Source organism: Pseudoliparis swirei, chromosome 2, assembly GCF_029220125.1.
Source record: "Pseudoliparis swirei isolate HS2019 ecotype Mariana Trench chromosome 2, NWPU_hadal_v1, whole genome shotgun sequence".
Classification (NCBI taxonomy): domain Eukaryota; kingdom Metazoa; phylum Chordata; class Actinopteri; order Perciformes; family Liparidae; genus Pseudoliparis; species Pseudoliparis swirei.
Genome location: NC_079389.1, coordinates 22,751,967 through 22,768,978, shown reverse-complemented (window position 1 = coordinate 22,768,978; position 17,012 = coordinate 22,751,967). Strand labels below are relative to the sequence as shown.

The 17,012-nt window shown below is 46.1% G+C and overlaps 1 protein-coding gene across 2 annotated transcripts in view; it reads left to right on the top strand.

Moving 5' to 3' along the window:
* Positions 1-17,012, top strand: part of cntnap5a (contactin associated protein family member 5a) — a 110,610-nt gene that overhangs the window by 55,627 nt on the left and 37,971 nt on the right. For both annotated transcript variants that reach the window (XR_008833159.1, XM_056426110.1), the window contains exons 8-13: positions 1,789-2,083; positions 6,218-6,361; positions 6,438-6,597; positions 10,138-10,244; positions 12,051-12,170; positions 16,658-16,858. Coding sequence is in view for 1 of the 2 variants with exons in the window: in XM_056426110.1 (XP_056282085.1) it covers positions 1,789-2,083; positions 6,218-6,361; positions 6,438-6,597; positions 10,138-10,244; positions 12,051-12,170; positions 16,658-16,858 (1,027 nt within the window). In the remaining variant the exon portion in view is untranslated. The remainder of the gene's footprint in view (positions 1-1,788; positions 2,084-6,217; positions 6,362-6,437; positions 6,598-10,137; positions 10,245-12,050; positions 12,171-16,657; positions 16,859-17,012) is intronic.

The following is a 17,012-nucleotide window of genomic DNA, read 5'->3' as shown; positions in this document are numbered from 1 at the left end:
CCGTTACACGGGGTTCGGACGCACCCGACACGACCTCCGGATTACACCGCAACCGACAATTTAACGCTTTTTAAAATAGAGTTTTATCTCGGAGGTTCGGCCATGTTGGTTTGGAGCAAATAGCTAATTTATGCTCATTTTTGGCTGCCGTTTACCTCTTATTTAACTCTTTAGTTTCCAGGTAGAGAGCTTTACGATGAGGGGAATGAAGTCAACACGTTGACTGGCTGCATGAAGATGGATCGACAGCTCGAGGAAGACCGCTTGTTGGCTCAGAGTTTGATAAGAACATCGGTAGCTCTAACATCCCCGCTATCGTAGCTTAGCACGAGGACGTCGGGTTCAGACCACCGAGCCGCTCGTTATTCTACTTCTGCTTCTGGAGGCGATCAGAAGGAGATCTCTCCAGGAGATCTCCTCTCCGGACAGAGAGAGAGATCTCCTCTCCGGACAGAGAGAGAGAGAGAGAGAGAGATCTCCTCTCCGGACAGAGAGAGAGATCTCCTCTCCGGACAGAAAGAGAGATCTCCTCTCCGGAGAGAGAGAGAGATCTCCTCTCCGGACCGAGAGAGAGATAGATCTCCTCTCCGGACAGAGAGAGAGAGAGAGAGATCTCCTCTCCGGACAGACAGAGAGAGAGATCTCCTCTCCGGACAGACAGAGAGATAGATCTCCTCTCCGGACAGAGAGAGAGAGAGAGATCTCCTCTCCGGACAGAGAGAAAGAGAGATCTCCTCTCCGGACAGAAAGAGAGATCTCCTCTCCGGACAGAGAGAGAGAGATCTCCTCTCCGGACAGAGAGAGAGAGAGAGAGATCTCCTCTCCGGACAGACAGAGAGAGATCTCCTCTCTGGACAGAGAGAGAGATATCGCTCTGCAGAGGAAAGATTCTGTCAGTCCTTCAGAGACAAATCCACGGCTCGGCTCCTTTGATGGGAACTCTCACACATCACAGCGTCTCCTCTCTACTCCACTGGTGGTTCTGTTGTTATTTCATTCCCTTCGCTTGTCTTGTACTTTCCTCCTCGTGTTTTGTTTGTGTTCATCTCTTCTTGTCTTTCCATATTTCATTCTTTATGATTTAAACGGTTTTTGACGGTTCTGTTGGCGCCTTTTTCTTTTTAGGTTCGGTTGTCGATGATACTTCAGATTACCGATGTGAGAGAGGGAGGGAGGAGGAGAGAGGGAGAGAGAGAGGGAGAGAGAGAGAGGGAGGGAGAGGGATGGAGAGAGAAGGGGGAGAGAGGGAGAGAGAGGGGGGAAAGGGTTGAGAGAGAGGGGGGAGAGGGAGAGGGATGGCGAGAGAGGGAGGGAGTGAGAAAGAGAGGGAAAGAGGGGGAGGCAGGGAGAGAGAGACGGAGGGAGAGAGAGAGAGGGGGGGAGGGGCATTTGACAACTAGCCTGGATGAATTGAAAATAAAATGGTGAGAATGATATGAATAGTTATATAAATAGTTATAGTTGATGATGATGATGATTTATGTTTATTGGTTGTTACGCCGTTGTGTCATTTATATTTGTTTGTTGTTTGTTGTTACTTGAGATAAGATGGTGGACAGAAAGAAGAGCCGCTCTTTGTTCACGCCGTAGTGTTTTAGACCTCCGTGTCACGGGGACTCTCTCGGCGTCTCCTGGGTGAACGTCCTCTCACATTCACCTCACTACCATGAATCCACGCGGGCTGACAGCCGATGGCGAGCGGCCGTTTCATTAGAGGGGCGTGGCCATCTGTCCACATCAAAGCGCCCGGATGACGCAACGCGGCGCCGTGTGTTTCCTTCCCTCCAGGGCAACGTGACCTTCTCCTGCTCGCCGCCCCAGCTGGCGGCCTGCACCTTCCTGAGCTCCAGCAGCAGCTTCCTGTCGCTGCCGGCGGCGGCGGAGGTGGCGGCGGGGGCGGGGCCTGCGGCGGCGGGGAAGAGCTTCGCCGTGCGCTTCCAGTTCCGGACGTGGAACCCGGATGCCCTGCTGCTCTCCGTGCAGCTGCAGCCGGAGCCTCGCCGGCTGCGGCTGCACATCAATGGCAGCCGGCTGCAGCTGAGCCTCCGCGGCGCGGCCGCCGCCAGATCGGAGGTCACCGGCGGTGAGTTGACCGACGAAGACTTGAGGTTAAAAATCGAGCAGAAGCTGCGTTGAGCTTAACCTGTTGGTAACAGGCTGGTTTTAGGCCTCTGCTCCGAGTGTCTGTATCTCTGCAACCACTAGGGGGCGACTTTAATCATTTTGACCTTTTTACCTTTTTTAAATGTTGTTCTTTTTTCCACATGTGTACATATCAGTCTTCATGTTACTGGGTAACAGAAAAAATATCAAAATCTCAGGTCCGAATTGAAAAAAAGCACTTCCAGGATGATATGTTTGGAATGAGGCGGTTGAAAGGTTTAAAACTCTCACAAATCATTTTAACATGTGAACATTCTCCCTGCAAAGTTTGACTTTGAAAAAAGTGAAGCAGAACAAAGTTAGAGAGGTTTGAGTAGAATAAAAAACAACAAGTGTCAAAGCGGCCATTTTGGCAAATTTTGAATTTAATTTTCTCATGTAACAAACCATCAATTTTCACTCCTATGTTACTCATGATGTTCAATATATTCAAATACAGCATTTCACAACTTTTGAAAAAAATCAATAATATTAATTAAAAAAATTACAATACAAATTGTTTTAAACTAATTTAAAAAGCATGCGCGTCATATTTCATTCCGTCCGTCTAATTATTTTTTTCGTGAGCATTAAATCTCAGCGGCGTCTGGACATGTTCTTCAAACTCAAAAGTCTACTCGTACTGATTCTAACCTCAGGGGTCAGAGGTCACTGTGACCGTCATGTGACTATATGGTTCTGGCCATGATTGTATAATATCACACAGTTGTATATTTAATGTGCTTAACATAAGTCGTGGCTCCCCGTAACCAACGCTGAGCAATATTACGCTTTTAAAAATACATTTTAATGACAAATAATTGTCTTTTATATCCGATATTTTGCAATTGAGCCTCACAGCATAAGATAAGATAAGATATTCCTTTATTAGTCCCACAGTCCAGACATTTCAGGATCACAGCAGCGGGTGCACATTAGATCATTACATTTTTTTAAATTAAACAATAAAATAAAATAAAAGATGAATAAAATAAAAGATATTTAAAAGATACAAATAAAACACAATAACAATACTAAAAACTAATACTAAAATACTAAATAGATGTATATGTATGTTGCACACTGTATAAAATGATGCACATGTATATGTGTTCAAATATTATATCATATTATTTTATATTTTATATTATATTATATAATATTATTTTGTATTATATTATATTATATTACATAGTAGGTCAAAGTCAGTTGAAGTCTATGTGTGTATTTGTGTGTCTGCAGTAGAACCGTTATGATTCACAGAGATGGAGGACGAGATAATATCATTGTGTTTCACAATGAGGGAAATACACTCGGTGTGTTCTTAGAGCTGCCTCCTCGTCTCCTATCTCCTCTGTCCTCTGTCCTCTGGGCTGTGACCCTGACATCGATCTCCTGGCTCCATCTTGAAGGAATTTGACATTCCTAAAATGCATTTGGACGAAAGAAGAGAGAGAGGAGAGAAGAGAGAGAGGAGAGAAGAGAGAGAGGAGAGAGAGGAGAGAGAGAGAGAGAGAGAGAGAGAGAGAGAGAGAGGAGGAGAGAGGAGGGATGAGAGAGGAGAGAAGAGAGAGAAGAGAGGAGAGGAGAGAAGAGAGAGAGGAGGGAGGAGAGAGGAGAGAAGAGAGTGGAGGGAGGAGAGGAGAGAAGAGAGAGAGGAGGTTGGAGAGAGGAGAGAAGAGAGAGAAGAGGAGAGAGAGAGAGAGAGAGGAGAGAGAGGAGGAGAGGAGAAGAGAGAGAGGAGGAGAGAGAGAGGAGAGAGAGGAGGAGAGAGAGAGGAGAGAAGAGAGGGAGGAGGAGAGAGAGAGAGAAGAGAGGAGAGAAGAGAGAGAGGAGAAGAGAGAGGAGAGAAGAGAGAGGAGAGAAGAGAGAGAGAGAGAGAGAGAGAGAGAGAGAGAGAGAGGAGGAGGAGAGAGAGGAGGAGAGAAGAGAGTGGAGGAGAGGGAGAGGAGAGAAGAGAGATAAGAGAGGAGAGAAGAGAGAGAGAGGAGAGGAGAGAGGAGAGAAGAGAGAGGAGAGAAGAGATATAGGAGAGGAGATAAAAGAGAAGAAAGAGGAAAGGAGAGAGGAGAGGAAAGTAGAGGCGCAGGTGCATCCCTTTTGTATTCCTCTCTCCGTCTAGAGAACAGATCTGAACATCACCACCACCACCTAAACCACCAACACCAAAACCACCACTACCACCAACACCACCACCACCACCACCAACACCTAAACCACCAACACCAAAACCACCACTACCACCAACACCTAAACCACCAACACCACCACCACCACCAACACCAAAACCACATCTACCACCACCAACACCACCACCAACACCAAAACCACCACTACCACCACCACCAACACCTAAACCACATCTACCACCACCAACACCACCACCAACACCACCACCAACACCACCACCACCACCACCACCAACACCACCACCACCACCAACACCACCACCAACACCACCACCAAAACCACCACCACCAACACCACCACCAAAACCACCACCACCACTACCACCAACACCACCACTACCACCAACACCACCACCACCACCACCACTACCACCAACACCACCACCAAAACCACCACCACCAAAACCACCACCACCACCACCACCACCACTACCACCAACACCACCAAAACCACCACCACCAACACCACCAAAACCAAAACCACCACCAAAACCACCACCACCACCAACACCACCAACACCACCACCACCACCAACACCACCACCAACACCGCCACCACCAACACCACCACCAACACCACCACCACCACCATCACCAACACCACCAACACCACCACCCTCACCACCACCAAAACCACCAACACCACCACCAACACCACCCATGATGTCATTTACTGGAGAGGGATTTAATTACCAATCAGCCAGGGGGGGGGGGGGGTCTGTGATTTGTAATACCAGCGTGGGCGGGACAGAGACGAGGCGTTAGTTCGACTCTAGAGTCGACCCCTCGTAGTTTTGTGTGTTTATCTGTTTATTAATCGACACGGATTCCTTCAAGGAGTTTTTATTTATTTGGAGGTCAACGATGAAAATGTTATCGAGCGAGAGATTCAGATTAAACTTCTCTCCCACATACGGGATCCTCCACTTCTTACAGCCAAGAGAGAGGGGGGGAGGGAGGAGAGGTGGGGGGAAGGGAGAGAGGGGGGAGGGAGAGAAGGAGAGAGAATGAGGGAGAGAGATGGAGAGAGAGCGGGAGGGAGAGAGGGGGGAGGCAGGAAGAGAGAGGGGGAGAGAGAGAAGGAGAAAGAGAGAGAGGGAGAGAGTCTCTTTCGTACATCTGGATCTAAACCTTCTGCTCAGCTGCTCTTCCTGTCGTCAGCTGTGAGGTCAGCACTTACTTCTGGTCACATGACCCACTGACAAGCAGAGCGATGACATCATCACGGTTCACTGGCGGCGCCGTTCTCCCTCGATACTGGACCAACAAAAACAATAATAATAACTTTCCCCATTCGTCACGTAAGACACAAAATATATGAGAAAAAATAATATATATTAAAAAAAGAAGCTGAAGTTGCACAAATCGTCCAAAAGGTGTTAAATTAACAGCAGAAATGCTGACGGAGTCTCTGCTCACGCTAACTTTCATCTGATTAAATATGTGGTGACGGAGCGGGGGAGAGGAATAAACCAATGAGGGAACGTGGGCGATTTGACGGCAGCTATTACGAAATTAAAAGTGGATCTTGAACTAAACCCCCGAACACGAGGCGAAGGGAGTCCTCCTCCTCCCTCGTGTTGCCGTGGCAGCCGGATGAAAAGCCCCACGTCGCGCATGGATTAACTACAATGCAACGGGAGAAAAAGTCTTTCCACAGCCTCGAGGTGGACTGGGAGAAAGAAAAACACAATACCTCTCTGTGTGTGTGTGTGTGTGTGTGTGTGTGTGTGTGTGTGTGTGTGTGTGTGTGTGTGTGTGTGTGTGTGTGTGTGTGTGTGTGTGTGTGTGTGTGTGTGTGTGTGTGTGTGTGTGTGTGTGTGTGTGTGTGTGTGTGTGTGTGTGTGTGTGTGTGAACTGACTCACGTTGTCATGTGGCTCTCCAGGTCAGCGGGTCAGCGACGGCCTGTGGCACTCGGTGGGTCTCCACACGGGGAACCGACAGATCTCGCTGACGCTGGACGGAGAAGCGTCCGCCGCCATCGAGCTGTGGGCGCCGCTGGAGGCCGGAGGCGGCGTCAACTTTGGAGGTACGAGTAGAAATACGGTTCGGCCGCGGTGCTAATCGACCGCGAGAGGCTTCATGGTGCGTCCTCTCCCTTCCAGGGTGTCCCCCGGCGGACTGTCAGGACCCGACTCCGGACTTCCAGGGATGCGTGCGGCTCATATTCCTCAACGGCCAGCCGGTGAACCTCAACCGCGTCCAGCAAGGGCTGCTGGGAACTCACAACGAGCTTCGGTTCGACACGTGCGACATCAGAGACAGGTGACGTAGCAAAGCACGATGTTCGCGGGCCGCGTTGTTGATTCGAAGGCGGCGGTGCGTCGCCTGGACGTCGGTGACGTCTCGGACAAACACGCCGACAAGATCGGACAATTAAACGGCAACAGGAACTCTGCAACATCCTCTTTTTTTTTCTCCGCCGGAGGAACTATGCTAACAAGCTGCTGCGTGCCCCTCCCCCCCCCCATCCCCATCCCTCATTACCCCGCATAGCTGTGTGGCCCCGTGGAAGATGGATTGGCAGACCTTCGAGCTTCGCCGATATCTGCAACAAGAAGAAAAGCGTGCTAACGGCCGGGAAAAACAACGTGCTAACGGCGGTGAAGAACATGCTAACGGCGGTTATCTCCCCCGTGTTTTTACTGGATCTCCACCGTGTCAAAGTGACGGCTCTCTAGTCGAGGTCGTTCGCTGTCAGAAAGTGACGCAAACACCACCCGGCAGCTCGGGAAGGGGGCGGGGGGGGGCAATAGAACAACGGAAGGAGGCACTTTTGTTTTCCCGGGCGGAGACGTCAATCTTTAGTGGCAGATGTAAAGACACCGAATACGTCTCTGGTACAGACCTGTCAATCACCTGTAGCTCCGCCCCTAAAGCGCCCCCTGCTTTATGGTCTGTTTGACTCGAAATGACCATAAAGTATAAATGATGACATCATGCTGTAAAGAAGAAGACTTGAAACTAGAGACTGAGACATAAACTTGTGAGGGAATACATCAAGAGAGAAGTAGAGTCCCTATATAGACTTCTATACAACCAGAGGAGCCCCCTGGTGGTCAGGACAGAGAATGCAGCTTTAACACATGAAGCATAGACTTCTATACAACCAGAGGAGTCGCCCCCTGGTGGTCAGGAGAGAGAATGCAGCTTTAACCAATGAAGCATAGACTTCTATACAACCAGAGGAGTCGCCCCCTGGTGGTCAGGAGAGAGAATGCTGATTTAACACATGAAGCATAGACTTCTATACAACCAGAGGAGTCGCCCCCTGGTGGTCAGGAGAGAGAATGCAGCTTTAACAAATGAAGCATAGACTTCTATACAACCAGAGGAGTCGCCCCCTGGTGGTCAGGAGAGAATGCAGCTTTAACAGATGAAGCATAGACTTCTATACAACCAGAGGAGTCACCCCCTGGTGGTCAGGAGAGAGAATGCAGCTTTAACCAATGAAGCATATACTTCTATACAACCAGAGGAGTCGCCCCCTGGTGGTCAGGAGAGATAATGCAGATTTAACACATGAAGCATAGACTTCTATACAACCAGAGGAGCCGCCCCCTGGTGGTCAGGAGAGAGAATGCAGCTTTAACAAATGATGCATAGACTTCTATACAACCAGAGGAGTCGCCCCCTGGTGGTCAGGAGAGAGAATGCAGCTTTAACACATGACGCATAGACTTCTATACAACCAGAAGAGTCGCCCCCTGGTGGTCAGGAGAGAGAGTGCAGCTTTAACATATGATGCATATACTTCTATACAACCAGAGGAGTCGCCCCCTGGTGGCCAGTGGAGAGAATGCAGCCTAAACATAAGCAGTAAAACTATATTTACGCTTATGTTGGATTTTAGCGTTTGCCCATAGAAAAAATGCACAAATCAGTGCCGGTCGATTTAGCTAACGCAAAAAAGAAATGAGGTCGGAGAGAAACTGGAGAAAAAAAGAAATAAAAAAATCAGGCATGGAAAGTTTTGTGAAGTATCCTAAAAATGAAACACGCCATGCATTATGCAGGAGATGTTTATACAGCAGCAACAAGGAAACCGCAGAGCTCAGACGAAGTCGTGTGTTCGGTGACATTATCCACACTGAGGTAATCCGTCGCCCTGATGCCTGACGTCCTCAGCTTTTATGCTAACGTTAATCGCACCGATGTTGTCGTTCCTTTCTGACTCTCGCCGACCCCTAGAGTACGAGAAAAAAATATATTTTGTTTTATCGCAGCTTATCTCCTTTCCTGCGTGCGTAATTAAACATTGTGACTCAATTTACGGTCCGTGTGCACTGGGGTGTGCCGGCTACAGGGATTCCACGACCCGCGATTGCACACGGCGCAAACACACACACAATGGTGAAACGGCTACGTCGGTAATTAAACCAACGGCTGCAACCTTATCTGCGAGGCCCGGGCCCCAGTTAATAGGCGAGAGATGAAAGTGTATGAAATTATAGATGCACGCTCGGAAAGGCGTCGCAATTATGTGAAACTGAAGGAGGCTCGGAGGAAGGGACTATTAATCAGGAGAGCGCGGTTTGGAATTTCCGTGACACGCTCATTGTGGCGAAATCCCATTAACGGGCATTCTAGTCTGAAGGTGACGGCGAGGCTTTTAGTTTTAGAGAAACGACGAGATCCGTCAGCTTTTTATTACATTATTTATTTGTTTTTAAAAACAACCGAGACCACACCGGATGAGACGCCATCGATTCAAAGTCCTGCGGGATTTTTTATTTTTTATGAAACAAGAATAAACAGTAAATTAGTCTTTGAGTTCCTAAGGTCGTAATTTAAGTACAAAAGAATAAAGGGAACGAGAGGAGGTCTTCTCTAACTGATAAATAAAAGATCAACCAACAAAAAGAACGCGGCGATATTGGTGCCCGATAAATACTCCTGAGGGGGTTTGTGTGATCTTTTTGTTTCCGTTAGCTTAACGTACTGGGAACATGGCTAACTTTGAAGCTAAAAACATCTATCTGGAGTAAACTAGAGCTCAATAAGAACAGGAAAATTAAATTCTGAGAAGCTGTTTGGGTATTCAATTATTAAATGTGGTGCTTCTGTTTTTTAAATTGTAATTAATTACATGTAGTTGATTCTGTAGTATTGTGTACTGGACAATTTGGACTTTATACTTTGTATTCCATATGTATTTGACGACGTCGGTTCTTTTCCAGATTTAGAATATGAATCAACGAAAACATTATGATGTTTTATTACTGATTGAGCAGAATATAAAGTTGTCGGGGGTTGACGTCCCTCGGGGAGTCTGATAGCCCAGAAATCTCTTTTTTTTAATGGTGCAATTTGGTGTAATCTGGGCATGATTTGCATCGCAGGAAGAAAAACAACCAATTCATGCATACAATTTCACGTTTTGTCTAAGAAATGTTATCCAACTAGTGATTTCCTTACTGAACCAAGAGCGTGTTCAACCTTTCCAACTATAAATGTGGTAAATATATTGTATTATTTATGATTACAAGTAAGAAGGATGTATAGATATTGTTGTGTTTGTTTTTGTCTTAATTCAGGGCTTCCTTCATTTGAAACATGTTGATTTTATTCATGTATCACTAATTATATTCTTGTAATATGATATATAGTATTTATAAATGAGCCTTTCTGTATATAATATATTATATTTAGGATATTTTCAATGCTAATACCTGTTTGACTGCAGGACTATTTTTACTGTGATTTTGTTATTCTTACTTATCGGCGTAATTCAAACAGACTTTTATATTGTTTATTTTTCTATACATCGCATGGGTTGTGTAAACCCCCCGCTCTGTCTTTCAGGTGCCTTCCCAACCTGTGTGAACACGGCGGCCGCTGCTCTCAGACGTGGAGCTCGTTCTCCTGCGACTGTTCTGGAACCGGGTACTCCGGAGCCACTTGTCACAACTGTAAGCACTTCTTACTTCACCTCCACACCCCCCACCCCCCACACACTCTCCATCGTACATCCTAGCTCTACTGAGCTGTGTCATTTGATTCCGCTCACACACCTTTTACCCGTCCGGCTCGCTCGGCTTTCTTTCGATTCGTGCCACCGAGAAGGCGAAGCGGGAACGGGGTCGTCGCCCTGACGTGACCTCGCAGACGTTATTCTCACTTTATAATTTCCATCTCCCTAAAATAGCTCACGGCTGACACTTCAGATCGACTCTGCGTGCAGGAAGTTCTCCTCGCGGGTGTCACATGTCTCGATGCACCCCGCCATCACCCCCCACACACACACACACACACACTTGATATTCGCTGTTGGCTGTGTGTGAACTTCCCCGGTCCCAGAATCCCCGGTTTCCTGTTTGTAGGCAGGTGAACCCCGGTTGTCTTTGCATGTGAGAGCGATGCGTGTCACATCAGAGCGTCTGCTGGCTTTCAAACAGCTTTTTTAACTCAACAGTCAAAACAACCCCCCACCCCACACACACACACACACACACACACACACAAAACACATATAAACTCCATTTTATTTATCTTGAGCTCAAACTCACTTCTATAACTTTTTTACGGTGGTGGAAAGACTTGCAGCTGTAGAGAACGCTACTCTGAAGGTTGTTCTCAGTCTAAGGGATTAGTAGAGGTCCTTTTCTTCATTGTCACTGGTCAAATCTGCATTATACAAAGTGTTTTGCTATATTTAAAAGGTTTTGCAACAGGGAACTCAGATAAAAGTCGTTTTTCAGTTGACAGAGTCTTCATGTGTTAAAGCTGCATTTCTCTCCTGACCACCAGGGGGCAACTCCTCTAGTTGTATAGAAGCCTCTGCTTCATGTGTTAAAGCTGCATTTCTCTCCTGACCACCAGGGGCCAACTCCTCTGGTTGTATAGAAGTCTATATAATGAAATATAATCAATAAAGAATACACTGTCTTCGTTAAGTATCTAGTAGCTAAACAGACAAAACAAACCCCCCCACCCCCCAAAAAAAAATCATATATATAACTTTTATATATATATTACATATATTACATTTTATATAACATATTTTCAGATGGTTGAAAGACTTGCAGCTGGAGAGAACGCTACTCTGAGGGTACTTATCTTTTCTCAGACTAAGGGATTAAACAAGGTCCTTTTCTTCGTCGTCACTCTCGGGGCTGGTGAAAAAAAATCTGCATTATTCAAAGTATTTTTTTTAAATATAAAAGGTATTGCAACATGAAAAATAGTTAAACGTCTTGTTTCTGTCGACGGAGTCAGAAAGGGCCGCCTGAAGGTGAAGAGGTGAATATTATAAATATGGCGTTCACTGGAACTGATATTGATACCTGTCTAAAATTATATATGTTAGACCCGTGATACAAGAGCTGCCTCTTTATTCACATCGTGGATCGTTGCCTATTCAGCCTCAATCCAACCGTAGAGACGGAATTACACAGCTAGCAAATAAGCCTGTAAGATCTGCTCCCCGCTGTGGAAAATTACAGCCAGAGGACTGAATCGGAGGCCTGCGTTCGCCTGACCCCTTGTTTAAATACCGATTGGTAAATCCGCCACCATAGGACATCTAAACTGAATCATGAGCCAAATAAGCAATGACAGAAAGAATCCTCAACACTTTACCGATGCATATGAGCTTTTTTTAGCAGTCATTTATATGACTGTAGTTCCCATACAGGAGGTAGTTGCTACGCCGTGATCAGTCAGGATGAAAACAATAACCTATTGAAGAATAACCGTCCCCGTTCTGCTTCTTCCAGCCATCTACGAGTCGTCTTGCGAGGCCTACAAGCTGATTGGCAGCTCCTCAGGCTTCTACTCCATCGACCCGGATGGCAGCGGTCCCCTGGGGCCCGCCCAGGTATACTGCAACATGACAGGTGAGAGCGTCGTAATTCACTTGTTGTCACCTTTGCCCCCTTGTTTTTTTTTTATGGAGTTCCTCTGAGAACCGTCAGAAAGCTCAGCGTGAAGAGTCCACTCGCTGGAGTTTGAACCATCGATTCGAACCGACGGTCTGAGATCCAGTGAGAAATCATTACGGCCACCGGGGCCGGTGCCCGAGAGTCGAGAGCGTATCGGTTTCTTTTCCTCAAATGCCCACGTGGTTCGACTGCAACGTGTCCTTGGTTCTGTCAATCCTGGAGTAGACCCGTGGATGGATTACTGAGCAGGACCACTGGGCAGAACCCCGGGGACTCAAAGTGTCAGGGCCTCTCAGGGAGACATGCGCCGACCAGAGAGACACTCAGAACCACTTCAAAGAAACACAAAACCACTACGAAGAGACACAAAACCACTACAAAGAGACACAAAACCACTACAAAGAGACACAGAACAAGAAAGAGACACAAAACCACTTCAAAGAAACACAAAACCACTACGAAGAGACATAAAACCACTTCAAAGAGACACAGAACTAGAAAGAGACACAAAACCACTTCAAAGAAACACAAAACCACTATGAAGAGACATAAAACCACTACAAAGAGACATAAAACCTCTACGAAGAGACATAAAACCACTACAAAGAGACATAAAACCACTACAAAGAGACAGAACTAGAAAGAGACACAAAACCACTTCAAAGAAACACAAAACCACTATGAAGAGACATAAAACCACGACAAAGAGACATAAAACCTCTGAGAGGACATAAAACCACTACAAAGAGACATAAACCACTCTGAGAGGACACAAAACCACTTCAAGAAACACAAAACCACTCTGAGGACATAAACCACTCAAGAGACATAAAACCACTACAAAGAGACACAGAACTAGAAAGAGACACAAAACCACTTCAAAGAAACATAAAACCTCTACGAAGAGACATAAAACCACTACAAAGAGACATAAAACCACTACAAAGAGACACAGAACTAGAAAGAGACACAACACCACTTCAAAGAAACACAAAACCATTACAAAGAGACATAAAACCTCTATGAAGAGACATAAAACCACTACAAAGAGACATAAAACCTCTACGAAGAGACATAAAACCACTACAAAGAGACATAAAACCACTACAAAGAGACATAAAACCACTACAAAGAGACACATAACTAGAAAGAGACACAAAACCACTACAAAGAGATACAAAACCTCTACGAAGAGACATAAAACATCTAGAAAGAGACATAAAACATCTAGAAAGAGACATAAAACCACTAAGAGACACAAAACCACTTCAAAGACACACAAAACCACTTCAAAGAAACACAAAACCACTTCAAAGAAACACAAAACCACTACTAAGAGACACAAAACCACTACAAAGAGACATAAAACCACTATGAGACATTAAACTACGACAAAATGACACAAAACCACTACAACGAGATGCAAAACTTCTACAAAGAGACAAAAAACCACTATGAGACATTAAACTACGACAAAATGACACAAAACCACTACAACGAGATGCACAACTTCTACAAAGAGACAAAAAACAACCACAGAGACACAAATTGACGACAAGGAGATGCAAACGGCATCAAAGAGACAAATAGACTCACATCTATTTCGAAGAAAACAACCCAAAGAAATGCAAAAACACGACAAAAAGCACGACAGGAAATTGTAGCGTTTTTTTCTTCTTCTTTTTTTCTTTTTCTTTTGACGCTCAAATGTATTTTCGTTGCACAACCTCTGCTCTTCATAATGATAGATTTGAAGAAGCCTAACTATTAAATCCATCTGCTGATTGTGAAGTGTTCTCCAAGCGGGCCTATAATCAATCTGCATACGCCACGTAGATATTTATGTCAATCTTTCGGTCGCCTTTCGGCCTGTGGGGGGGGGGTGTCCATTAGGTCCATTAGGTCCTAAAGACGCCTCTTTCTTCACCCCCGTCTCTCAGTCATTATTCAAACCATGTGCGGTCTAATAATACCAGCGACGCTCGTATTTATCGTATCTTTCTGCCCGAGCTCTTTGAAGCCCCCGGAGAACGTACGGAGAATACACTCTTTATAATAAACCCGTCTTCGACTGGACGAGAAACCGGGGGTTAGAGTGCGATGACGAGGACTCGTGCTTTTAGGTTCTGAAGTCACTCAAGTGTCACGGTTTTAACGAGCCGGTCTAAACTCAAGGGCCTCCGGGGGGCCTCTGGGGGTCATTAAAGTCAAAAGGGTCGATCCCTCCGGGAGCACTAATCTGCTCAGTAAATTTCACGGCAGTCCATTAAATGATGCGGTTGTTGTTGTGTTTGACTGACATTTTTAAATGAGGGGTGTTTGCTCAAGAAAGTGTCCAACACGGAAATATAATGTCCAATAAATTCCACTGCAATCTGCCCATTAGATCTGGATAATTGTTTGTGTGTGTGTGTGTGTGTGTTTGTGTGTGTGTGTCCATGTTTTTTCTTACCCGATTATGATGCAAGCCAGGCTTCCTTCTGGGGACCATGAATATCCACGTTCATAGTGTACCTAGCATCGGGGAAAGAGTTGACGGGTGTCACGGTTACGTGAGACGTTTTTTTGGGCGACGTAAACCAGAACCTGTGGCTTCCTTTCATCGTCGACCGGAATTTCCGGAATGAAAAACCAAATTAATCACAGTATTGGATATTTTTTTTAATACATGTATTAAAACGTGCCTGGAGAGCGAAGAGTCAATAAAATCGTACTTAACATCGTGGGAAGATTTACCGGGCGTCACGGTTGCGTGAGACGCTTTTTTGGGGATGTAAACCAGAACCTGTGGCTTCCTTTCACCGTCTAACGGAATTTATCCTTTTACTAAGTGAGGGGGAAAAGAAATTAATCAGAGCAGTGAATATTTTTCGGATGGCAGGGCTTAGAGAACGAAGAGTCAATAAAATCGTACTTAACATCGTGGGAAGATTTAACGAACGTCACGGTTGCGTGAGACGTTTTTTTGGGGATGTAAACCAGAACCTCTGGCATCCGTTCACCGTCAACCGGGATTTCTCCTTTTACTAAGTGAGGGGGAAAACAAATTAATCACAGCAGAGGATTTTTTTTTTAATACATGTATTAAAACGTACCTGGGGGCGGGGCTTAGAGAGCGAGGAGTCAATAAAATCGTACTTAACATCGTTGGAAAATTTACTGGACGGCACCGTTGCGTGAGACGTCTTTTTGGGGATGTAAACTAGAAACTGTGACTTCCTTTCATCGTCTACCTGAATTTATCCTTTTACTAAGTGAGGGGGTAAAGAAATTAATCAGAGCAGAGAATATTTTTCGGAGGGCGGGGCTTAAAGTGTGAGGAGTCAATAAAGTCGTACCTAGCATCGTGGGAAGAGTTGACAGGCGTCACGGATGCGTGAGACGTTTTTTGGGGATGTAAACCAGAACTCCGTTCACCGTCTACCGGAATTTCTCCTTTTACTAAGTGAGGGAAAAACAAAATGAATCACAGCAGAGGATATTATTTTTTAATACATGTATTAAAACGTGCCTGGGGCGGGGCTTCGAGAGCGAGGAGTAAATAAAATCGTTAACAAACACGCACAAATATGCACACTTGAATGTCACGGCAATGGGTTTCAAGGCCCCGGTTGACCTTTAATTATTTCCCCGTATGTAATTACCGCGGTATGATTTGGCAGGCCTGTCGGATTTATGTCTCCGGGCTAGAATTTAGAAACCCGGATCATCTGTTGCCCCCGTCCCCCCCCCTCCATTCAGCGTGATATTTCCAACGCCTCGGGACACAATGTGGGTTTCCGCGACGCGGGAGACGTGACATTTGACCGGCGCGTCCCCTCGGTCGCGGCCGCATCCCCTCGGTCCGCGGCTCTCGTGACACGCGGGGACAAAAAAAAAACGTGTCCACGTCAAGTTTTGACAGCCGCGGCGTTGACGCCGTTTTTCATCCCCGCGACACTTTCGTCCTCTTTTTTTCTTCTTCCTTTCCTTTCTTGCAAGGTTAACACAGCGGTGACGTCCCCCCCCCCTCCCCCGCCCCCCCGAGTCTTCCTCTGAAATCGTTCGGCAGCAGATTTACCTCCACTTGACCTCAATTAGGGAATCCATAGGAAATGTAAATAGCTCTAAACCTGACGACCTGATGTGAATAATCACGAGGCGGAGAGGGATTTTGTCTTAAGGCTTTGAGTAAACACGGGAACCGGATGATGCTAATAGGACGGAGTGCTCGCCTCATTTCATTGGACAAACCCTGGACTCCTTTTCCGAGTGCTTTTAAAGAGCGAATGCAGATTATTAGGAGGGATTTCTTCTGCTCATGGACCTGAAAGGTGGATTGATGGAGGTGTGAGGCTCACCTGTGTGAGGCCTGGAGAAGAGCATCCATTACATTTACCGTCCGGACTTGTGAGACGTTTAAGAAAACTTGAGCTAACGGATTCCAATTGTTCTCGTTCCAGAGGAGAAGGTGTGGACGCTGGTGGCCCACGACGTCACGTCTCCGGTGGCGGTGCAAGGTTCCTCCCTCCTCAAACCTCACGTCACCAGCTTCAACTACGGCGCCTCGGAGGAGCAGCTCCACGCCATCGTGACGGGCTCCGAGCAGTGCCAACAGGAAGTGGTTTACAACTGCAAGAAGTCCCGCCTCTTCAATACCAAAGGTCAGCGCAACTTTTTTACTGAGATCAAATCATGTAGTTTATGCCAATAATAAGCTATTGCATTGTGGGTATTGTACATACGTAGTATTGGTGACCCTGTCAGGTCCTTATATGATGGTCTGGGTTACAGGGTTATTTTTTCTTATTGATTTTG